The sequence below is a fragment of the Bufo bufo genome, chromosome 2 (genome assembly GCF_905171765.1).
Source record: "Bufo bufo chromosome 2, aBufBuf1.1, whole genome shotgun sequence".
NCBI lineage: Eukaryota > Metazoa > Chordata > Amphibia > Anura > Bufonidae > Bufo > Bufo bufo.
In genome coordinates, this window is record NC_053390.1 from 214,742,977 (window position 1) to 214,768,590 (window position 25,614).

The window sequence follows — 25,614 nt, forward strand, 5'->3', positions numbered from 1 at the left end:
ACTGCCTTACATATCACGTTCACGTCACTGGGGGCAGTGCTGCAGTAGCCGGCTGCTTCCACTTCACCATGGATGGATCTTTATAGTTCCTGTGCTGAAGCTATTTCCCAACAGCTAATTGGCGTGGACGTTAATTTCTGACCCCTGCCAATCAGATAGTGATTTATAAAAGGAGTGAACAACCCCTTTAAAGATGTTCAAGACTCCAAAGCAGACTGTATTTGTTTCAGCTAAGAATACTGTCACTTTGAACACTGTATATAAAAATGTTATTGAGGACTGCAGTGAATGGACCTGTGTTGGTTTCTTTACATATATGTGAATAATAGGAATCTACGGACTTGCATATGGAGGGCTGCATGCATAGATTTCTCTGATGTGTGAACCTGCATGTAAACCTCCACCAAACAGTACAACATTTCACGGTTTGGAGTCCTGGGAAATTTTTAAATATTCTAATTTATGAAGGAAATGCAACATTAAAAAAATGACCAATCCACCTTCACCTCTAGGTCCATAATCTATGAAGAAAGTATTTTGGCAGATAAATTCACCAATGCTTAGCTCCACAATTACCTGGCTGAGAAGAGTCAGCAGCACATGATATAGAACGCAAAAACGTAACCTAAAAGTGTATTGTATGAAGCCTGACATAGTGAAGAATGCAGTAAAACGAGAGACCGCTCTTTTCAGACCCTGAACGGGCAGCAGTCATAATTCATACAGATATACTGGAAATCTCACACAGGGCAAAGTGACTTGTATCTAGCACCTGTCATTACCAGCGTGATGCCTTTATAATTCCCTGTGAAGAATATATTAATGACCATGCCATTGAGTCTGTTCACTGCAAAAGATGCTCCCACACTAAAAATTGTGCTACCAAAGACAAGTGCTATCGTCAAGTTCACCTTTTCATACAGTATACATTTGTTCAGGTTAAATGTGCAACTGTAGGCATTTTCAGGACCGGTAATCATAGAAAACCAGTTTTTCTTTCATCTGTTCACCATTCTTTAGACTGGTGAAAGAAAAGTCTGATATGTAGTTTACATCCAGTGTCACAATGAAGGCATTTATATGTTCAAAAGTGCAAATATCAAACAAAAGCTTCCTATTAATGTAATAACATTGGGTGAATGTTAGCACACGCATAGATTGCATGAGATCTTAGAAGCCCTTAAATGGTATAAAGAAGCAATGATTTCATTGGTTGAGAATAGCAGCCCCTTTTCAGCCAGTGCAGGGAAGCGATAGGCATATGTGTAACTGAAAAAGTAGTAAATGTTTCCAGAAGCCTGTGCATATGAATGCTGGTGCGGTAGATACACTTCCAAGGATAAAGTGATGTATTTCCAAGGGTACAATGACGCTAGGTTAGAAAGTTTCATCATCATTGCAGCTACTTGTCCAATGACCAAATACCTCACAGATATCACAATATGGACGCTCTTCTTTTCTGTTACCATGGAAATTGGAATGAGGTGGAGAGTCAGGCAACTGGGTCTGCGTTGGACAGTCTTCTGTGTCGTGGAGATCAAAACAGTCACAGATGTCGCAGAACAAGCGAGGGGGCACTTTCTTTTTGGCTTGAGTACCATTCAAACTAAAATGCAGAAAAGCAAAATGATTACAACATTCAGTAAAAACTTGAGAATCAGTTCAAACTTTAGATTTTGATACAGTTTTTAGCCAAAACTAGGAGTTCTACACCTTTTTATTACTGATAATCTATCCTGTGGACACCCGGGACCCTCGCGATCAGCTATTTGAGAATGCATCGACACTCGTAGCGATGCGGTCTTCTCACGGTTTCCCACAGGCCAATGACGTCACGACTATTATTCCTGGCCTGGGAGTGGCTCAGCCCCGTTCACTTCAATGGGGATGAGCTATGCCCGCTGATTAGATGCTGATGATCTATCCAAAAGATAGGTCATCAGTGATAAAAAGGTGTAGAACCCCTTTCAATTTTCAAGCACCTACATACAATCTGTGACATGTGGGAGGGGCATAAAAGTTGATTGAAACCAAAGTTTTTTTTTAGCCACGTGAAACTTCAAAAATCAGATGTTATCAAAGTGTTATGGGATGATTGTGGGATGCCTCCTATTCATTGATGTGTCAGTTAGCACTACTTGTCGCAAACAGAGGAATAGAATACTTGAACTGAGAGACCTTGGTTTATCGCTCTGGCAGATTGCTACGTGCCTAGGCCAAGATATTGGCACTGTTCAACATTGCATATCCAGGTGGTGGGGAGAACAACGAGGAACTGGACTGACAGCAAGAAGTGGACAGAAGAGAACCTCTACATGGACGAATTGTCCGATTAGAACAGGGGAGGGGAACCGCCGACCCACGGGCCGTGATTAATTCATGTGGCCCCCGGCCCCCTGCCAGAGCATATAGTAAAAATGCTAATGACAGCTTCCATTGTGGAAGCGGTCATTAGCATGCAGGAGGCAAGGGAGGTGAGAACAGCACTGCGCTAGCTGTACTCACCTTCCCTGGTCTTCTTCCGGCCCGTACAGTGTCAGGACGTAGTGCACGTAGACGCGCACTATGACCTGACGCTGTGCACTGTCAGGTCACAGTACAGCGCGGTGGGAAGAAGACCAGGGAGAGTAAGTGAATCTGCCAAGTGGCAGAGCCGTTGAGAGTTGGAGAGGCAAGTTTATTTTAATTGTCTGATCTGAGGTCTGATTGGATGCTGGGGGGTCTGATAGCGGCTGATTTGAGGGTAAGGAAGGTCTGCTAGGGCCTGATCTGAGAATGTGGGATCTGATGGGGGTCTGATCTGAGGCTGGTGGATCTGATGGCGGTCTGATGGAGGCGGGGGGCAGATCTGAGGCTGAGAAAGGGACAAAGGCAGGGACAGTTGCGAAGGAAGAGACAGGGGCAGTAGTAGGGAGAGTAAAAGCTGGGTGAACCCCTCTCTGGACCCCCATAACATGCTGAACTTAAAAATTAGACTTCTATGTTTAGTCAAAATGGCGACTGTACTATATGTAATATATATAGAGCAGGCTCCATTTTATGCTGCAAAAATACAGCACTCTAGATTTTTTTTTTTATTGAAGCACAATTTCTGTAACATACCCCTAAGTCAGTTATATGTTTGACCAAATATAGCAGTAATTTTTAAGTTGAGAATTTTGTATGGCCCGCGAACAATGTTACAAATATCCAAAAGGCCCTCGCCAGCAAAAAAGTTCCCCACCCTTGGATTAGAAGAATGGCGGGTAGTGATCTATTCTTTACTGTAAGTAAAAATGGACATCACATCCTAAGCCTAGGGCAGAAAACAGTGTCTACACAAACCATCAGAAGGCATTAGCATGACATTGGGCTACAGGCCAGACATTCAGCTACATGTGTTCCATTAACCTCACGCCACTGCTCTCAAAGGCTATCATAGTGCACAAAAAGATAACAATGGAGGCTGGAATGGAGGTCTATCCTCTTCCACTTTTGTCTCAGATGCAACAATAGCCAAAGATTGGTCTGGAGACTACACGGACATCATCACAAAAAAGCGTTACATTGATTTGGTCGTGGAACCAGTGGTGTGATCATTTCTTCAAAGTGTCCAAGGAGCCATTTTTCAACAGGACGTCGTCAGACTGCATGTAGATCGTACTACTGTGAGCAGTCTGCATGGCCTAAACATGCTACCGTGACCTGCAGTATCTCTGGACTTGTCTCCCATCAAGCACATATGGGATGTCATTGGTCAGCAATTGCAAAGGGAGCAGCCAGCGGCGGATCTTGATGATTTGTGTGTCATTCAGCATGACCAAACATTCCTCAACCATTAATAACCTCACTGATAGCATGCCAAGGTGTGTAAGTGCTTGTATTTCTGTGGTTGGTGCTCCTACTTAATACTGAATAAATCATTTTTTTACAACTTGCATATCATTAAGATATCTATTGATCCTGTGATCTAAATAATTCCATAACTTTCTTTTTGGTGTTGCAATTTCAATGAAGTATCCACTGAGGATTTCGTCTCAAATTTGCATGCATATTTTGTGGAGGATTCTTAGAGGATTTCATTTAGGCTATGCTGAAAATGGTGACATTTGCAGTTAAAATCCACATAATTTATGCAACAGAATCAGAAATTTGCAGCAAACTCATTTTTCAGGTCAAAAATTTGCCTAGCATGGGAATGAGATTTTTAAAATCTGCAGTGCAAATCCACCAAGGGCAAAACGGCTAGTAAAACTGCTGGTTATCAAGCAGCTGCTTGGAATTTTTTTTTTTTGTGAAAAAAAATAAATATATAACCCCTCTAATTGGTCTAACCACCTAAGGCTACTTTTACACTAGCGTTCAGAGCGGGCCCGTCTGCTGTCTGCACAGACGGATCCTTTCCTATAATGCAGACGTTTGGATCCGTTCAGAACGGATCCGTCTGCATTATAGTTTAAAATAAATTCTAAGTGTGAAAGTAGTTCAGACGGATCCGTCCAGACTTTACATTGAAAGTCAATGGGGGACGGATCCGTTTGAAAATTGAGCCATATTGTGTCAACTTCAAACGGATCCGTCCCCATTGACTTACATTGTAAGTCTGGACGGATCAGTTTGCCTCCGCACGGCCAGGCGGACACCCGAACACGGCAAGCAGCGTTCGGGTGTCCGCTTGCTGAGCGGAGTGGAGGCTGAACGCTGCCAGACTGATGCATTCTGAGCAGATCCGCAACCACTCAGAATGCATTGGGGCAGTACGGATGCGTTCGGGGCCGCTTGTGAGAGCCTTCAAACGGAGCTCACAAGCGGAACCCCGACGCTAGTGTGAAAGTAGCCTTAAACCTATTGGCCCTTCTGCAGGGTGAGTCATTTTCTATTAAAAATCTTATGTCCTTTTGGTGTACTGCTTTAATTATGCAATTAATATTTGCTTTCTATGTAATATTGAAAATGCAAACCAAAGTGTTATACTCTGTACACATCACGTTAAACCCCTACATTTGGCACAGACACTAGGAAAAGCTTGGGAGAATATAGAAAAGTATAGTGAACTACACATTTTTGTGGTTTACTATACTTTTTGTGTAGAACAGTGGCAATGCTTGCCACTGTATTGCATAAACAGTGGCACATATTGAAGCTTTCAGCTAGAGGTATACGTCAGGAAACCTTCCCAAAGTATACATCCGATGCAATACTCTAACGTTAATACAAAACTACAAATACCTGTCATAGTTATCCATATCTTCCACATTGTTTCCATTCAGCGATGCTTCGACCATCTTGTCAATCTTTTGTTTTAAATCATCATTTTTTCTTTGAAGGTCAATGATGACAGAATTGAGAAATTCAATCTAGTATTAAAACACAAAAGATTGCTTCACTCATTGAGAACAATTCAAATACATCAGGATCACAATTTAAGCTAATATTTTAATCAAATGGTTGAGCCCTCAGAAATTCACACAATACTTGTATAGACATCTTTACTGTGATGCTGTGCTTTCCAAAGCTGGCACTAGCAATAAAATAGTTACTATTCCCTTGTGATCGGAGATAGAGGCTCTGAATGGTGCATCCAATGCAGATGTGCACAAAGCCTCATCAATATATACCATTGTACTAACATAAAATACATGCTTACAGGGTAACAATCTAGGCCTGAATTAAGAGAGTCAATCATGCTGTCACAACTGTCACTGTGTTACTTACATACATAGGAATAATACAGGCAAAGACATACCCTGCATGTAAAGATGAGCTAGCATTGCTGACAGTGTTTGCAAATGCAATTAAAGGAATATCTACAAAAGTTGGATGCACCCATAATAGTTAGTTAGTTGATTGGTTTATTGACAACCATAATTTTTTTTTAGGTTATTTTTAGTATTACACAGACAACATTTCTCATGTCATTCTAGATTGCCTTCCTGACCACATGTAACGGCTGCTTGTACCAGTCACTATGGGTACAAAAGTGCTGCTTTGTAACCCTTTCAGTGTAAGGCTCACAAACATCATACCCTCCGCATTGCCAGCACAATTTTAAGGTACTTTATGTTTCTGTCCTGCAGTTGATTCCTGGTACATTTATCAATCCTACATTCACAGGGGTTATATAGACATTGATTAACTAATATTCTATACCTGGCCTTCCATGGATGACTTTTCCTCCAGGTACTGACTGTTGAATGAGGCATCACCTAATTTAAATAGAAAGTGAAAATTAAATAATAAAATAAATAATAAAATGAATAAAATTGAATTTCAGATAAAATCTTTATATTTAGGCCTTTTATGTGCAGTGGGTGCTGTTCAGAAAATGCAGACATTCAAATGAATAGCTGGATGCTGAAGTCTTCCAGAGTAGCTTTCCATGCTGGCTCATAGAGGATGGTACTGAATGGGGACCCCATCTATGATGTCCTTATGATATAATAGAGCAGATTAACTGGAGATGTCTTTATGTCTTCATAAGGTTACTTTCACACTAGCGTTAAAGTTTTCCGGTATTGAGTTCCGCCCTAGGGGCTCAATACCGGAAAAAAACGCTTCCGTTTTGTCCATTCTGAATGGAAAGCATTACGTTCAGTATGCATCAGGATGTCTTCAGTTCAGTCACTTTTACAGTATTTGGCCGGAGGAAATACCGCAGCATGCTGCGGTATTTTCTCTGGCCGAAATTCCGCAACACTTGCCGGAATGCCGGCATTATTTTCCATTGAAATGTATTAATGCCAGATCAGGTAACAAGTGTTCTGGAAAAACGGATCCGGTTTTCTGGTCTGCGCAGACCCTTAAAAATGTGAAAAAAAAAAAATACCGGATCCGTTTTTTCGGATGACACCGGAGAGACGGATCCGGTTTTTCAATACATTTGTCAAACGGATCCGCACCCAGAAACAAATGATATCCGTTTGCACACGGATTTCCGGATCCAGCAGGCAGTTCCAGCAACAGAACTGCCTGCCGGATTGCTCTAACACTAGTGTGAAAGTACCCTTAGACAACCCTTTTAAAGTGTACATATGGTTTCTGTAAATGCAGAAGAGTGACCAAGCTCTTCTTAGTGTGATGTGAAGTGTTGCACTTGGTGCTAGCTAAGGCCTGTTTTACATTTGCAATAAACCGATCCGGCAGGCTTTTCCGGGTGGTGGCAGTACTGCATGCAGGACTTTTTCTCCATTTAAAAATACCTTATCTCTGATAGAACTGACACAAACTGACGGATCAGTTTTACAATGCAAACTGATGCTATTTGAGCACAACTGATGCTCAAAATAAAGGATCCTTTTTTTTGTTTTTCTGTTGGATCCAAACAATGGAAAGGTAAACGGTGATATGAACTCAGCCTAAGGGTACTTTCACACTAGCGTTTTTCAGTTTTTTTCCGGTATTGAGCTTTAGGACGGAACTCAATACTGGAAAAAAACTGATCAGTTTTATCCTAATGCATTCTGAATGGAGAGCATTCCGTTCAGGATGCATCAGTTCAGTCCCAATTAAGTTTTTTTGGCCGGAGAAAATACCGCAGCATGCTGCAGTTCTCTCCGGCCAAAAATTCTGAACAATTGCCGGAATGCCGGATCCGGCATTAATCTGCGCAGACCTTTAAAAATAAGGGAAATTAAATAAATACCGGATCCATTTTTCCGGAGGACAACCGGAAAGATGGATCCGGTATTGCAATGCATTTGCGTGACGGATCCGCATTCGGATCCATCTCACAAATGCATCCGTTTGCGTCCGGATTGCCGGATCCGGCAGGCAGTTCAGGAATCCTCTGCCGCAAGTGTGAAAGTACCCCAAGAAGTTGCACCTCCTCCTCCCGGTCTTCATTTTCGAGATTGGGGAGATTTCTGAACATGTACAGATCGGTACAGTAATATTACCAACCACTGCACCCTACAATAGTCACAGTTCACAAGTGTACAAATCAATATATTAAAGGGAACTGGTCACATCGAACAGGATGTCTGAGCTGCATGCAGTATCTTATAGAAGAGGAGGAGCAGAGCAGATTGATATATAGTTTTGTGGGAAAAGATTCAGGAACAATTTGTATTTTATACATTTAAAACTCAGCTATTTTTTCGCTCAGCTGTATACCATGGAGGTGTTATCAGTGATTGATCGCATTCTGTGTGTGTGTGTGTGTGTGTATACACAGAGATAGCTGTCGGCCATTGATCGCTGTACACAAGGGCAGACAAGCTCAGAAAAAGCAGGGATATATATGTATAAATTAAAAAGTTTTACTGAATCTTTTCCCACAAAACTACCATATTTTTTGCCCTACAAGACGCACCGGCCCATAAGACGCACCTAGGTTTTAGAGGTGGACAATAAGAAAAAATTTTTTTTTTCATTAGACCTCAGGTCAGACCACCAATCAGACCCCCAATGTAATAAAACCCCAATAAGATCTCAGCTTAGACCCCAATGTGAATGACCCCCAATCAGACCTCAGATAAGAGCCCCAATCTAAATAAGACCCCCATTCAGACCTCAGATAAGCCCCCATGCTTCCTTATCATCAGCCCCCATGCTTCCTTATCATCAGCCCCCATGCCTCCTATCAGCTTCTAGGGCACGTACACAGGAGCAGGCATGTGTGAAGACTAAGGCCCCTTTCACACAGGCGAGTATTCCACGCGGGCGCAATGCGTGAGTTGAACGCATTGCACCCGCACTGAATCCTGACCCATTCATTTCTATGGGGCTGTGCACATGAGCTGTGATTTTCACGCATCACTTGTGCGTTGCGTGAAAATCGCAGCATGCTCTATATTCTGCGTTTTTCATGCAACGCAGGCCCCATAGAAGTGAATGGGGCCGCGTGAAAAACGCAAGCATCCGCAAGCAAGTGCGGATGCGGTGCGATTTTCACGCATGGTTGCTAGGTGACGATCGGGCTGGGGACCTGATCTGTATTATTTTCCCTTATAACATGGTTATAAGGGAAAATAATAGCATTCTGAATACAGAATGCAAAGTAAAATAGAGATGGAGGGGTTAAAAATAAAAAATTAATTAACTCACCGAGTCCACTTGATCGCGTAGTTGCGGATCTCTGTCTTCTTCTGTAATGTTGAGCTGCCGGCTAAGGACCTATGGTGATGTCACATCACATGATCCAATCACATGGTCCCTCACCATGGTGATGAACCATGTGATTGGACCATGTGATGAGCACAGTGACATCATCAAAGGTTCTATTCCTGTGCACAGCAAAGAACAAGACAGAAGAGATGTCGGCTGCGCGATCAAGTGGATTAAGGAGAGTTAAATTATTTATTATTTTATTTTTAACCCCTCCAGCTCTATTGTACTATGCATTCTGTATTCAGAATGGTATTATTTTCCCTTATAACCATGTTATAAGGGAAAATAATACAATCTACAGAACACCTAACCCAAACCCGAACTTCGGGTTTGGGTACCAAACATGCAGATTTTTTTCACACGCGTGCAAAACGCATTACAATGTTTTGCACTCGCGCTGAAAAATTGCACATGTTCCCGCAATGCACCCACACCTTTTCCCGCAACGCCCGTGTGAAACCAGCCTTAGAGGCGGAGCAGGCATGTGTGGCAGGAAAGCCTGCTCCGCCGCTCATCTGCCTGCTCCCATCATCTGCCGTCTCCCTGCAAATCTGCCGGCCGGCCCCTATCAACCGCCACCAGACGGGGCCGGCCGTTCTCCATCACCCTGCACCAGCCACACCACCTGACCCACGGCAACGCGCCGGACATTTTATATTTTTTTGCCCTGTATTCATCCCATAAGACGCACAAGCGTTTCCCCCCCACTTTAGGGGGGGAAAAGGTGCGTCTTATGGGGTGACAAATACGGTATATAGCTATCTTCTCAGCTCCTCTTGCCCTGTAACATTCTGCCTGCAGATTGCATTTCGTGACAGGTTTTCTTTAACAATAGGTATGCTGAAATGAACTTTTCTATGTTGCCAGCTTAGTAAAAGATTCTGAAACAACATTTTAGTAAATTGTGTAAGCAAACTAAATTTATGATTAAAATTGGCATAGCCAAGATGCAAAACTTTGCTTTCACTGGTCTTGCACTCCTAAATGCTGCACTCTGTCATGTTACTAGGACAGAAGATTTGGGTATGGTGGTAGTGATAAACTCTTACCTGATGAGTTTGACAGATTGCTGAGTTGTGTTTTGTTCTCATCCAGTTGCTTCTCGAGGCTTTGCACTTTTTTCTCCAACTTGAGTTTTTCAGACTCCAGTGACTTTACTGCTGACTGTAAGGTTTTTGCAGATTCATTCTCTCCCCGAAGCAATGTAATCTAAAGTACAAAAATATTGAATTGTCCTTACATATCTTTTAAGGATAAAAATGTTGAATATGACATAATACACACAGATATTGTGCATGTTCCATGTCTGAAGTCAATAAAGGACATTTTCTTAAACTCTCCCTTTCTGTAAGTTATGCCACCTTTCAATAAAACCAAAAGATAAAGTGATCTTATCTTCTAGCTAGCCTATCATATTATAAGGCAGCACATTCATTCACATTTCTCAGGATACAAACCTTTGCACTCATAGTATGAACTAAAATATAAAGACTATAACTTGAAGTGTGCTTCCTCTCTGTGCAGCATTTGAATAGTCCTACTGCTATCATTGCTGTATATGGTGCCATCTACTGCTGAGGATTATGGTCTCCTATTGATTCGAGGATGAAAAAGCTATTGTGTCATGGGCTTGTCAGCTGCACTGACTACAGCCTCAGTCACTGACTATCAAGCTCACAAGACTGCAGTTGCATTATTGTAAAATTGTTGCGCTAGAGTTTATGTATTAAGAGTCTACCACATTTATACAATACTAGATATTTAGCCCGTTACAATAACGGGCGCTAGAAAGGGCCGCCGCTGTGCGCCTGTCCCCTGTGATGACAGCCGCCACTTCCTGCTCCTCCCTGTCCTCCATCTCACCGCCCGCTCCCTCTACTCCTCGCAAAACTGATAACAAAACTTTTCGCAACCGGAGTCACTTTCGCTTCTGGTTGCGGCTCCGGGTGCTCGTGCCGCCTGTCATGTGCCCAGGCGGTTGTGTGTGGGGCGGCGGTGGTTGGGAGGCACGCTGGTGTGGGCGGTGTGTGGTGCGCCGTGTGTTGATTGGCCGGCGCGCCGCGCATGCACATTTCAACAATCGGCACATATGCACGGACACCAGCACGCACACAGGGCTTTTATTAGTATAGATAAAATATTTCTAAGTGTTATAGCTGTGGCATATAAAAGGTCCCCAAATGTAAATTACTGTGCGCCAGGAGCTTTTAGCATTCTAGGTTTCCCCCTTTTTTGGGGCATCCTATAAAAATGTACTTGTCTACAGTACATGTGACATAACAGTGGCCTTTACCATAGGAAAGCAGGACACATTATATGAGGCAAAAGACCTACCGTAGAAATTATATCACACCCAATAAAAGCTAGACACTGTGAAATATGGGGTGCAGACAAAGGGGCAGAATAAGGCTTCAGAAACCCAAAAATGCATAAAATACATGGCCGAAATTCAGTTACAAAGGAAATAGAAATTCACCCATACCTCTTTCCTGAGTCTTTCTAGTTCTTTGTCCTTCTCTGTGATCAAGGCACTCGTACTGGTGAGAGATTTCTGTAGAAATGTCTTCTCTTCATCAAACTCTTTCTTAATAATAGATTCCCTGCACAAAAACAAATCAGAAACCAAACAAGAAGGAAATGACTAGAGACAACGTGTATGGTTTACCTGCACTTATTTCTAACTTGCTATGTGGGATTGTTAACTACCGCTGAAAGGGTATCTTCATCTTTGAATCCAATTGTACAGTTAGATATCTACATTACTTATCATGTATTGATCATTTGTTATAGTCCACAGCTCATTCACAATTCCGCTGGTCACTATCAAATCAAAAAGCGTGCACCTAGCTGATGTCCTAAAACAGAGCGACAGCTTTTCCTACATGATGACTTGGCCAGGTATACAGACTACTCTTCACAGAATACTGATCACCAGAGCGACCTTTATTGTATGCAGACTGCGAGTCAAGGAGCTAAAGAGAATATTACAAGGCTGTAACTCAGGATCAGTACAATAAGTAATGCAAAGTATTTACACAGTCCGTCAGAGTTTTTTTATATATAGTAAACTAATGTTCAAAGGTGGACATTCCCTTTAAACTGAGCATCGGATTGATGGAAAGGTATAATAAGACTTTCTAAATGGCACACAAAACCTATAGACAACAAAAAGGTCAGACTACCATAGAAAAAAAGGCAATACATATATGTTACAAAAAAAAGTGCAAAATCAAGGCATCCTATACAAATAGTGGACTGTTTTAGGAAGCATATGAAATAACTGTACTCCATGACGCAAGGGTTACCAAATATATTGCCTAGTCAAGATATAAGGCAAAGACTTGAGCCATTTCATTTTTAAGATGGCACCGTATAGCATATTTTACACTCCTGCTGTCTAGATGAATAGTACAGTGCGTTACAGGCTGGTGCAGGACATATGATGTTCATCTGTACAGCTTAGTTATTTAAACATTGAAATCAAGCATTTTAAAGGCCAGTAAAATATTAGAATTCATGCTGTATCAGGAAATACCGGTAAAGGTCTGAAAGAGTAGCAACACCATTAATATGTGACACTATAACAAAGTCACATTGTCACAAATGATGCTATACTCCTGTCTCTAGAATAGGAATAGGTCTATTTCATATAACACTAAAACAGCCCATGCATTCTACAGAATGCCTTCTTCATGTAAAAATGCCTGAATGTTTAAACATATATATTATATATTTGTCACTTTCTTTTTTACTCATCTACATTTTGCTGGAAGTCTATCAGAAGTTACCAAGCCACATATAATATCATGCACAGCTTTACGGCACAATAAGCATGCAAAGCATTGGGTATGATGATGGAAGGATCAGATGGTCCTCTACAGTAGTATTACCAACCATTGCACCCTACAATAGTCACAGTTCACAAGTCTACAAAAAAATCAATATATTAAAGTGAAGCAGACTGAGTAGTTTTATCGGAAAAGATTCAGTAAAACCTGTAATTTATACATTTAAGTTCCTTCTCATTCTGGTCTTTGAAGTCCAGGAGTCTGTCCTATCAGTGACTGACAGCCTTCCCTCTACTGTGTATACAGAGATAGCCGTTAATCACTGATAAGACACCTCCTTGACTTCAAAGCCCAGAATGAGCAGGAATATAAATAAATGAAATACTGGTTATACTGAATCTTTTCCCATAAAACTATATAAATGAATCTGCTCAGCTCCTCCTGCTCTAGAACACTGCCTGCAGATTATTTGGGATTTTCATGGTGACAGGTTCCCTTTGAGTAGTTTCCAAATTTCTCACTATGTGAGAGGAATGTCTTTAATAAGAGTGTAGTGTCATATAGCAGCAAAGAAAATTCAGCATGATTAATAGATGAAACTGTACTAATTGCGCACATCATTAATAGCGTTCCGCCAGGAGCTATAAATTAGGACTGTTGACACATGTCAATCCATTTTCTTTTGGTCTTACAAAATCAGAGCAGTAATCTCAAGACCTTCAACTTCCAACACATGAAACACAATGCTGTTTCCAACAAATCTAAAAGAAGCAGAACATACTAATGACTCTGCGCGCACACAAACCAAGTGCAGAATCTAAGCCTAGCTGGCACTAACTGAGGAAACAAACTAAAGAAAGAAAACCATGGAGCACTACACTGACTTAAAAGCTCATGTGAGAAACTACACTGTTTCCAGGGTGAAAAGTGTCTGGTTATTTTTATAGGGTACCTAAACCTTCACGCAAAGTACAAAAAGTGCAGAAGCACTTCTCAGTGAGATCTGCACCTTCCGCTTACATTGGCTTTGCTTTGGAGACATGAGGAGTACAGATTTTATATACTTTCTATCAATCCATACTCTGCATGCTAAAAAAGAAGAGCAGATCCTATGCAAGAGGAAGGTGGAGATCGCTCTGAGAAGGGCTGCTGCGCCTTCCGTGCTTTGTGTGAAGGTTTAGGTACCCTTTAAAAGTTATCACCAGATATAACCTTTCATTTTAAGAGACCTGTAGGATACACTAAAAAAGAAATTAGTGGTGCCAGTTGATGCAACCTGATCCCTCTGATTGGTGTGTGTTGCACAATGTATATGCATGGCATGGATTGCTTGCCCTATAACACTATGAATGGAGCAGCAATGCGCATTTTTCACCACCACTACATTCAACTCAACCACGTGAGGAAGAATGGAGGACTTGGGGCCCACTGTCTTGTTATCGGCGGTGGTTCAAGTGGCAGGGTCCAAAAGATCACCTTTTCTGGGAAACCCCTTTAAAGGTGTTTTCCAACTAACACTTATCCCCATTCACAGAATTGGTGTATGATCACTGGGGATGACTTATTCCCGAGGGTCTCAGTCTTCATGATCACTGAGAGTCTCAGTCAAACCCTCAGAGATCTTATACTAATATCCCCTATCCTGTGTATAAGGCATACATATTGTTAGTCAGAAAACCCCTTAAAGGAATTAAAACATGTCAGAACAATGTGAGCCACATCAGGCGGAGACTGGACTGAGATTTGTCTATTTCTGTTGTAGTCTATGGGTGTTATGGAAAATGCCCAAAAAGATTGAAGAATGGTTTACATAACTCCCATACATTAGAATACAGCGAGCTTCAAACACTACTAAGAACAAGTTAGGGATATTTGGCTTGTGGGTGAAATTTCAGGATGAACCTAAAATGAACAGGTGAACTTAACCCCTTAGTGACCACTAATACGCCTTTTTGAGGCTGCCGTAAACTAAACATAGGGGTTTTTAGCTAAACAACTGGCTTTAATCAATCATTACATGTACCCAAAATGCTACATTTTGGGTACATTAAAAAATCTGTGCATTAAAAACTAGAACTGGTCCTGCAAAAAATAAGACCTCATACAAGTACATTGATGAAAAAACTAAAAAAGTTATAGCTTTTGGAATGCGATTTAAAAAAAGAAATCTGTGTGGTCACTAGGGGGTTAACGTAACCTTCTCTAAACCTTTGAATGCACATGTCCAACTGTTCAATGTTTCAGTACTTTTTGCACAACTTGATGTTCTCTAACAAGGAGCTGAACGGCAAAATTCACAACAGGTGTTTGATCCAGGAAATGCCCAATAAATTTCCTGGTTCAATTAGAATTGGTATGTAAATGGTCCTCCTCATCATGCTGTTCACATTTTGACATCATGAGACCAATATGACATCTAATAATTGATCAAAGGTACCTCGCCATTGCGAGGCTTCAAACAGGATGTTCTCAGACGGAAGGGGCCACTGAGCTTAGAGTGTTACAGAATGTCATCAGCAGGTTGCAACAGAGAGACTGGAAGAGTCACAGAAAGGCATAGAATTGGACGTCCTTTGGCCACATCCCACACTTATGACCGCTTCATTGTAAATAATGCCCTGAGGATACGGATGATGAATGCCACACAACTCCAGGCACATTTAAGGGAGGTGAGAGGCAGCCAAATGTCACGTCTGACCATTTAAAACTGTTTACATCAGCGTGGGCTGCGTGCTAGATGACCTGCAAGGGTACCTGACCACACCACCAGGCACCATGTATGCTGGATAAGGACCAGTGGGCCTTAGTGCTGTTCACTGATGAAAGTCGATTCACACTGAGCAGAAATGATGGCCACCAACGATGTTAGAGACGTCAAGGAGAGCACTATGCATCAGCCACTGTTGTCACCAGCAAGCCTTTGGTGGTGGTGTTTCAGTGTGGGCAGGTGTTGTGTCTAGTCAATACAGACCTGCCCTACACTTTGTGAATGGTACAGTGACAAGCCCATACTACTTGAATAATATCATTAATCCCGTCATTGTGCCTCTGCATAACCCGACAGGTCGAATTTGATCTTCATGGACGACAATGCGCCAGCTCATCGAGGTTGCATTATTAGGGAACGGCTGCTGGAGACTGGGGTACCTCAAATGGAGTGGCCTGAACTTTCCCCAGACCTGAATCCCATTGAAAACCTATGGGATCAGCTGAGTCGCCGTTTACAGGCTCGTAACTCTGTACCCCTTCAATGACCTGAGGGCCGCCCTTCAAGAAGGGTGGGATGCCATGCCTCAGCAGACAATAAGTTGACTTGTGAACAGCATAAGACGTTGTTGGCAAGCAGCAACTGTTGCTCAAGGCCACATGACAAGTTATTAAAGACACTGAAATTTTTTGTGGGGGTATACCCAACGCGGTTGTTGACTTTTGTTTCAATAAATAGTTTGAGATGAAGAAATCACCATTGCATGCTTCTACTTAAATGCCTTACTTTTACATTATAATATCACTGTACTGTGAACTTTAAGTTTTCCATAAATTTCACCCGAAAGCCAAATATCCCTAACTTTTTGTGAGTAGTGTACATGTACATCTCTCTAGTCAGTCTCTGCCTCAGAAGGTGGGATGTAGAGTTCTACCAATATATGAGGGTTCCAGATGGTCTTATGGATATACTATAAAATGTCTTTCATGGGCAAAACCCTTGAGCCTTTTTATATATAACCTGGATAACACCTTTAAAAGGGTATTCCAATGTTGGACATTTATGGCATATCCACATGGAAGGCTCGTGCAGAAAGAGCCGCGCAAGCAGCTCAAACTAGATTCTCTCACTATAAGGAAAGGTAAAGATGTCTTGTTTATCTGGTGATAGATAGATTCAGCTTCCCAAGAAACCCAGTTGCTTATTTAACATATTTTTTCATATTTGGGTATAACACAAATGCCATTGTTCTAAGTGACAGCTTATTGCATTTATCTGTCAGGAAATAGAAGGCTTAGATGAAAAGTACTTTAAAGAAGGAAGCATCTACATTACTGGGTAGCTGAACATCTGATCACTGTTTAAGAATGCAACTGAGTGTTAAGACTACAACTCCCAGCATGCTCTATGTTGCAATAACCTACTCTAATAGATCACAGATTCTTCTCTTCTTAAGCATAAACATTCAGTAATGAAACATGTACCTTACTGTATTACTGGGTAAGCTTAAAAATGCAAGATAATAAAGACCACATGTTAGAAAACATGAAAAGAGGGAAAAAAAATGTGATATACAGGTAGGAAAAGAATTTTTTTCCTTTTTCTGTTGAAAAAATAATTTATGGCTATTTTTTATTTATTTATTTTTTTACAAAAACAGAAGCAAGACACTTTAGGACATATGCAGCCAAAATACGTACAACGATGCTGTACTAAAAAAAATATATGTGAAATTAAAAATAAAAAGACTATTTGTTGTAACGTGGATAGACTTTCTTCAGTCTTACCATTAAAGACACACAGATATAGCAAAGGAAGCAAAAGTAGAAAGGGAGAAAGGAATGGGATGAGCATTGATTAGCAGCGCAAGCTGGAAGACAGCAGGATAGTTTGCAATCCACAACGATTCAATTTCATTTCAGGAATAGGAAAGATCCATTTCATTTAAACACCAAGTACACCACCTTTAATTTCTCAAATGCCTTATGCCAAGGCAAGAGCACTGTCTAGAGGATATTAGCACCACAAAATGGGAGAATTAATATGTACAAAGGAATCATACACCAAAAAAAATAAAAATCTTTATATCTATATGTATATCTAAATATTGATTTGCACATCAAACATGAAGCAGAATATTTCAGGGTAAAAAAACAAAGTTTAGTTATTTTTATTTTTTTTAATAAAGGTTCATCATGAAAGATAAAAAGGTTATTTAAAGAGGACCTTTCCCTAGTTTAAAAACTAAAAACGAACTATATCAGTGGGCAGAGCGGCGCCCAGGGGTCCCCCTGCACTTACTAGTAGTCTAGGAGTCCCAGGCTATGAGCTGTGTGCTACGATTGGCCAGCGCTGCAGCAAGGGACAACCCTAATACAAAAACTCCGCCCCGTACAAAAGAGGGAGGTGCACACACAGGAGCCTATACCGGGCGAACGGAGCGGCGCCCAGACATACTAGTAAGTGCAGGGGGACCCCTGGGCGCCGCTCTGCCCACTGATATAGTTCGTTTTTAGTTTTGAAACTAGTGAAAGGTCCTCTTTAAAGACAAGAAGTCACTATTTCAGACTTCTTTAAAGGGAACCTGTCACCGGGATTTTGGGTATAGAGCTGAGGACATGGGTTGCTAGATGGCCGCTAGCACATCCGCAATACCCATCCCCATAGCTCTGTGTGCTTTTATTGTGTAAAAAAAAGATTTGATACATATGCAAATTAACCTGAGATGAGTCCTGTCCCTGACTCATCTCAGGTTAATTTGCATATGTATCAAATCGTTTTTTTTTTTTACACAAAAGCAGCACACAGAGCTATGGGGACGGGTATTGCGGATGTGCTAGCGGCCATCTAGCAACCCATGTCCTCATCTTTATACAGAAAATCCCGGTGACCAGTTCCCTTTAAATAAGTGCATCAGTGTAGTGCCCTGTACAGTTACACTGGCGAGTAAACAACCCCAAAAAGCGCAAATAGAGGCTGAAAATAAAATTGTGGGTAACAGGATCCATCCCAGCGAGGTTAGGCTAGTTTCACAACCAGCGCTTTTGTATCCGGCAGGCTGTTTCAGCAAGGAACAGCCTGCCAGATCTCTCTGCATTCCATACAACTGTTTTCATTTGGTCGATTCTCACGGGGTTACGGCTGGATCTCCACCAGTCCCCATTATAGTTAATGGGGCTGGCGGGTATCAGGTGGAGTCCAGCAATGCCAGATCCAGATGTGTGAACCTAGCCTAAGGCCACTTTCACACTTGCGTTAATATTTTACGGTATTGAGATCCGTCATAAGGTCTCAATACCGGAAAAAAAACGATTCCGTTTTGTCCCCATTCATTGTTAATGGGGACTAAACGTAACTGAACAGAACGCTCCAAAATGCATTCCGTTCCGTTCTCATACCGGAGAGCAAACCACAGCACGCTGCGGTTTGCTTTCCGTCCTGGGATTCTGTCCTGACACAATAGAAAACGCTAGTGTGAAAGTAGCCTTAGGCGTTTGAAAAGGATCAAATGATATACAGCCAATTACTCTTCAAGACCAGGAGTCAAAGGGATCCTGTCACATTGAAATGCAGCCCAATCTGCAGGCATGTTGTAGAGCAGGAGGACCTGAGCAGATAAATATACAATTTTGTGGGGGGAAAAATTCAATGAAACATGTTTTTTAATCCCTGCTCATTCTATGCTTAGGAGTCCAGTGGGTGGATTGACAGTCTTTCTGAAGGCGCATATACAGACAGCCATCAGTCACAGAGTAGGACTGAGCATTGAATCCCTAAGAGCAGGGATAAAAATGAATAAAATGCATGTTACACTGAATCTTTGACCATACTGCTCAACTCTTTTTGCTGCATTTTCACTTGACCCTTTTCAGAACTGCTTGTTTGCTAAAAGGGATCCCGTTGTATCATATGACCCCACAGAACCAGGAAGAGCTTCCTTCCCCATTTTGTACTTATGGGGTTGTGTGTAGGGTGCAATTAAACTCACTAGTATAACACTGTTCATGCATTACAGCGATGCGCTCAATTAAAGCATACTTGTCTACTTTTAATTATTCATTTCAGGGAGATTTACAATCTGGCAATTTTAAGTATGGGTCACATTCTCATAATGACCACATCAACACAGTCATTTTATTAAGGGCTCATGCACATGAGCGCAAGTGCTCAGTGCCCGTACTGTGGACTGTAAACGACTGGTCCGCAATATATGGGCACTGGCCGTGTGTACTCCGTGATGCGGATGCGGCCATTAACCTAAATGGGTCCACAATCTTCATCTATCTTTTACTGAGTGGAGGCACTGATCAGAAGCCCACGGAAGCACTACGAATTGCTTCCGTGGGATTTCGGTCCGTGCCTCCGCACTACAAAAAAAATAAAACACGTCCTATTTTTTTGCAGTGCAGAACGTATCTTGCTGATTGTAGACACATTCAAGTGAATTGGTCTACATTCGCAAATCGCATGCACTCAGCCGGTACCCATGCATTGCGGACTGCTATATGTTGTCCACAGCATGGGCACGGGATACACATGCTGGTGTGCATGAGCCCTTACAGAACTGTGCTCCCAATAAACTAAACTGCCAGCACAGTGCTTCGCACAGCCACAGGATACAATGATAAAATTCTCTACTGTAGTCACTACTTGTGGAGGGCTCACTAATTAAATAGTAGTCAATGGAAACAATCTAAATATACATAGGGCTATAAACCTGTGTAGGAAATTTGCCTGCTCTGCAGAATCCAAAAGTTTCCTCCAAGTTTAGGAAACTTGTACAATCTGGGTGATTAGGCAAGTATGCATTAAAGAGGTCTGTCATAGTGCTATATAGCAATATATTATTAAACAGAACATAAACCATATACAGTTTTGTGACTGCAGTCAGGCAGTAAATCATATGCATATTTTAATTTTGGTGGGCATGATCCAGAGACATGTATATAATAACATGCACTACTTAGAGGTGCCTGTGGTGATGTGGGTACAACAAAGGGTCTATATGGCTTTCATAGTTTCTAGGACGTTCACAGAAGTTCCTAGTTGGCTTGGATTGCATCCTCTGGTCTATGCTAGTTATCTCAATATACTTCTATTTGGGATATTTAGTAAGCATGACCATGTTTTTCTCATAAAAATGCAAGATGAAAAGATCCCAACAGGAGCAGAATCTGTATGCAAAATCTCTGGACACAGGCCCATTTACATCGCAGGCTGTATTCAGAAATGTGGAAAACTACTTTCACAAGTAAACGGCTATATTTATGCTTTCAAAGAGGTTCTTCGGGAATGATTTAAAATGGCTGTCTGCAACCTGTCCTAGAATGTGAGCAGGACTGGTTGCCTCCACTTACACAGCTACCTAGGGGATATGAGACCTCACTATACACTACGATGCACTACAACAAATGGCAATGATGCAATCCTGCATATGGTATGTCATCATGGCTGAGCAGCCTGACAGGAACACTCCAGTATGTAGTTTATGCAAGTGCCAGAGTGTAGTGTGTAGTGAGGCCCTGACCCCTCACCCTCCCTAGGAAGCTCTAAGTGGAGGCCACCAGTCCTGCTCACATTCTAGGACAGGTTTCTGGTGTCCATTTTAAATCATTCCCAGAGAACCCCTTTAACTCCCATTGATTACTCCCTTCTCATAGAAGGGGAGGGTGAACACCCTACTGCACAAGGTTTCTAGGAGCAGGCTGATGTGTCAATGTGTCAAAATCCTTGTATGGCTAACATCGCACGAATATAGCACTAAAGAAACATTTTCTACCTTGCCAAATATAAAATGATGGTTTTATGGCAGTGGAAAAACTAAAATATCTCCAATAAAAGACCGAGGAAATAATAGTTGTTCTGGATGAACATGTAGTCAAAGGGACAACGATTATGTGCATGACTGCCCCACAAATCTACAACGAGGAATAAACTATAGTCGGTGAAAGGCTTTTTTGATTCATTCTATCCTGTCACACTATAACCTTATTGGTTATACAGCTATGGTGAAGATATGTGGATTGTAGCTAGAATGTGATGTTGTTCCACAAAACTGGAGCAGGGATGTATATAAATCACCCACTCTCCCTCCTCACGGCAAAAGAGGAAAAGCAACAAATCCAAGAAACAGCAATTCCAATATATTCCTCCACATTCAGCTCTCAAATAAGTTGATGCTCAACTCTTCTGGACTGGAGTAAAGTGGAAGTTTCCATAACTGGCAATCATTTCAATGGAGAGTAGCAGTCCATTGTAACCACAACGACCATACATTCATAGCCTGTCCTATGGATAGGCCATGTATGTTAAAGTCTAGATAACACTTATAATGGGAGTTAGTGTAAGAACATGAATTCCAGGCAAATCTTAACATTTAAAATAAATAAATCTACTTTTCACCTCCAACACCACTTGTTTCCATGGGCTGTGTCTAGTGTCAGCTTGAGCTACAGAACCAAAAAGCAAGCCCTTTTTTCATATCTCCTATGAACCCATTAAGCTGGAAAGAATATGGAACCTTTGGAGGTAATGTTTTTTATTATTGCATTGTACTCAATTTTTTTAAATTGGTCTTTATCAAAAATATGAAGCACTTTTTTTCTGTACAGGGCTGAGTTTCTCTAGTAGCAGGATCTGAATTTTCTCTCTGCTCCGTCAGCCAGCTCACCTGACGGGCTCCTTATCTCTGCTCTCTGATATTATAAACACTCATTATAGCTCAGTCCTTTTCTTGCTGGTAAGAAAGTGGCTTAAATAAGCGTTTATGACCTCTTAGTAAATTAGAGATAAGGGCTGTTAGATGACCTGCACAAAGTGAAAGTAAAAAGTACATTCACACAGCTAGACAAACAGTTAACCCTTTGTGACAGAATAGCTTAATTTTTTTTATTTTTAAAAAACCAACTGAAATAAAATATAAATAAATGCCTCCGAAGGTGTACATAGTCTTTAAATGTAACAAAATATCAAGAGGCATTATTTGGTATATCAGATAATGTTAATAAATTGTATCAATTTATACAAATCTACATAAACTGCATTTTAAAGAATAGGTTGACTGGTAAAAACATATATTTCTATTAAATCGGTGTCATGGAAGCAGCACTTTTATATGGTGCAAAGCTATTCAATGACAATGAAAGTGCAAATAAATTTAGATGTAAAAAAAAAATGCAGAAATGTAGCTAACATAACATTAGCAAAACTTAGTCATGTCAAGATGTTCAGACATATAGAGCTAGCATTATTTCTCTGAGAAGGAGGATACGCTGCTCTATATACCAAGCACGTTTTTCTAAATTCTAGATTATGAATGCAGGAATCTTTGTCTCACTGGCAAGATGCTGGTTCATTTTCGCTTAAAAGTAACGTTTCCAGTGGCTGCCCTCCCCCCAGCAACTTCAACAGGATATAGGCTCTATCAATAGATGGAGCAAAAGGTGTTGTGGTGTCTATATAGGGAGCAAAGATGCATCTAGGACAGCAGTACAAGGCAATTTCACTTTAAGGCCTCATGCTGTGCATTGGGGACTGGCAACATCCGTGCGGCGGCCAGGACGGATCGAGACCCATTTAATATGTTTGTGGGCCGCAATATGGCCGTGTGCATGAGGCCTAACACTGCAGTTATTGCAGTCTCCATTATCTGAACCACTGTTCATAAACACCACAATTAAAGTAACGGTAGTATAATAGGGATGGTCTACCGATTTGAACCCAAACTCTATTCTTTACCAAACTATTTTATAATCCGATATATATCACATATTCACTATCCAAAACAAAGTTGGCACAAATAACTAATCGCTATGGATTTAGAAACAGGAGAGAAAACATTTTGAGCAGCACTTAACCTTCCATCACTCTGTGATCGCAGCTGGGATCCCGTGACCATCCTTCCTCTGATGCTGAGATTGGATGTGCTTTTCTGTCTTCATGTTCAGCTACATCTACATTATGCAGCTGGAGAGGAAGAAAGTGAAGCAAATCCAGTAGCAACGTCATATGATCCCAGCTGGGACTGTGGAATCAGCGGAGTGAAAGAGGTACTGTCCAACGTGTTTTCGCTCCACAGGTTAGCTGAAAAAGGATTTTTAGATACAAGCCTGGAGAACCCCTTTAAAATGTTTCTCCAGGACTACAAAAGATGTCTGCTTTCTTCTAAAAACAATGCCACAGCTGTCCTGTTTTGTGCCTGGTACTGGAGCAAAGCTCAATTGAAGTGAATGATGCTAAGCTGTAGTACCACACAATCTGTGGACAGGGTTGGGGCGGTTTTTGGAAGAAAGCAGCCACCTGTAGTCCTTAAAAACCTCTAAAAGGAATGCAGTGTGGATTTTAAATCTGCAGCATGTAAATGTATGCAGCCGATTTACAACAGGAAAATTAAACTTTTGCAAAGTGGAGGTTAAGATTCGCAGCAAATCTGCAGTCCCATGTGGATGTACCCTAACAGGCTTGTGTACATTACTACAATTATGGCCTGAAGGCTGCACAGAGGATTAGGTGTAACATTCACAAAAGCTTTTGACACCTGTACACGCAGGAAAACGTTCCCCAAGGAATCAAATACGGTGTTGGCGACTAAGTGCAGCGGTAATATGACAAGGATACAAAATCCTTACTAACCTACCTCCTGAAGTGCCCGATTTAGTAATCCAGGAAGTGCTCTTGTATGGGCAGACCACTTAAAGTGTCAAGTCAATGAAATAGATTGCCTTTACACGTAAAACTAACACTGAAAGAGGGACCAAAAAGGCTAAAAGCGTTCATGCACATTTAGTCAATGTTGCTGAATCTGTGGGAGATGAGGTGCCTGGCAGTGACTTGTTGCCCGCTCTACGTTGTTTATGGGATAGTTGGGAGGCATAGCTGTAAGCTGAACGAGGGTTTGTCAGGTTTTCAGATACTCTTGTAGAGAATTCTGATTTAATAGAGGGGGCCCCCTGTTTAGGGTACACTTTTCTTGGCCCGAGTGGAGAGTGGTGACTACGTGTGTACCCTACTCTGGAGGAGCCACCCTGAATAATCTACTAATAGAATTGAGTACCGTGTAATGCTTTATTTCCCTTTGGTGTCACTGCAAGGAAATTGAACACTCACTGCCAAATTTCCCCATAGGGATCCCTGCAGAAGGTCACTGTGATCGGCTTATTGTGAAGGGGCCCTTCTAAATAGTAAGGATGGTCCAAAAGCAGAGAGCCCTTTTAACTAAAAGAGCAGGATCTGGGCAACGTAATGAATGTTCATCTGATATAATCTGTCATATTTTTGACAGGTCTGCTGTGATCTGGATGTGATGATCTGTTCTGGCCCCCCTCCTACTGTTTTTAATTGGTCCTAGCGCTACAATATGCTAAGCATTAAAAAGCTATTGGAAAAAAACAAATGCAAGTGTAAACCGATTCTGGTATTAACAAAACTATTAGAGTGGAATCATAGGCCCATGTTTATTGTAAAAAAAAATTTTTTTGCTTCACCGTTCAATGTACTGCCTTCCCCCAACAACAGATTTAAAGATCTTGCCAAAAATTGGTTAACTAGTTAGCATCTGCCAGTGAGACAGTTTCCACCCACCCTAAGATATGAAAGCGCGCCCTCATTCTGTCACAATATTATTCAGGCAAGCTAGACATGGTAGGCTGACATAACTAGAATACTGGGAACATTGAAAATACCTTTTTTTCATCTCTAGCAGCTGATTATTTAAAACCGATCGCTCCTCTTCAAGCTAAAAATGAAAAAAAAAAAAAAAAAAGATTTAAATAATTAAAACATCTACAAGACCTTATTCAGTTCTGGTTTACTGATTCCAAAAACACATTACAGTTTGCTTTTCGGTAAAGTGCATGAAACGAATTTACAACATAGTAAGGCTTGATTCACATGTAGTAGCTCCATGTGAGGGTGAGAGGTTTCTTTCCTCCCTCTCATAGAAAAGATGAATGATTTTTCCATCAGACTCCTAGAAGGCTTACAGTGGCATGCATCTGCCATTAAAGTGGACCTTTCATTACTATTTCTTGACGA

General features: G+C 41.3%; 1 protein-coding gene across 6 annotated transcripts in view; it reads right to left on the reverse strand.

Annotated features, from left to right (window-relative positions):
• Positions 1 to 459: 459 nt before the first annotated feature.
• Positions 460 to 25,614, reverse strand: part of CLIP1 (CAP-Gly domain containing linker protein 1) — a 113,959-nt gene continuing 88,804 nt past the window's right edge. For 5 of the 6 annotated variants that reach the window (XM_040416162.1, XM_040416160.1, XM_040416159.1 and 2 more), the window contains 6 exons: positions 25,263 to 25,315; positions 11,570 to 11,687; positions 10,137 to 10,296; positions 6,130 to 6,185; positions 5,209 to 5,336; positions 460 to 1,606 (listed from right to left, as the gene is read on the reverse strand). In XM_040416162.1, coding sequence (XP_040272096.1) covers positions 1,378 to 1,606; positions 5,209 to 5,336; positions 6,130 to 6,185; positions 10,137 to 10,296; positions 11,570 to 11,687; positions 25,263 to 25,315 — 744 coding nt within the window. In that variant the 3' untranslated portion in view covers positions 460 to 1,377. Of the gene's footprint in view, positions 1,607 to 5,208; positions 5,337 to 6,129; positions 6,186 to 10,136; positions 10,297 to 11,569; positions 11,690 to 25,262; positions 25,316 to 25,614 lie in introns of those variants that run through there. The other variant, XR_005776153.1, reaches the window with a different exon arrangement.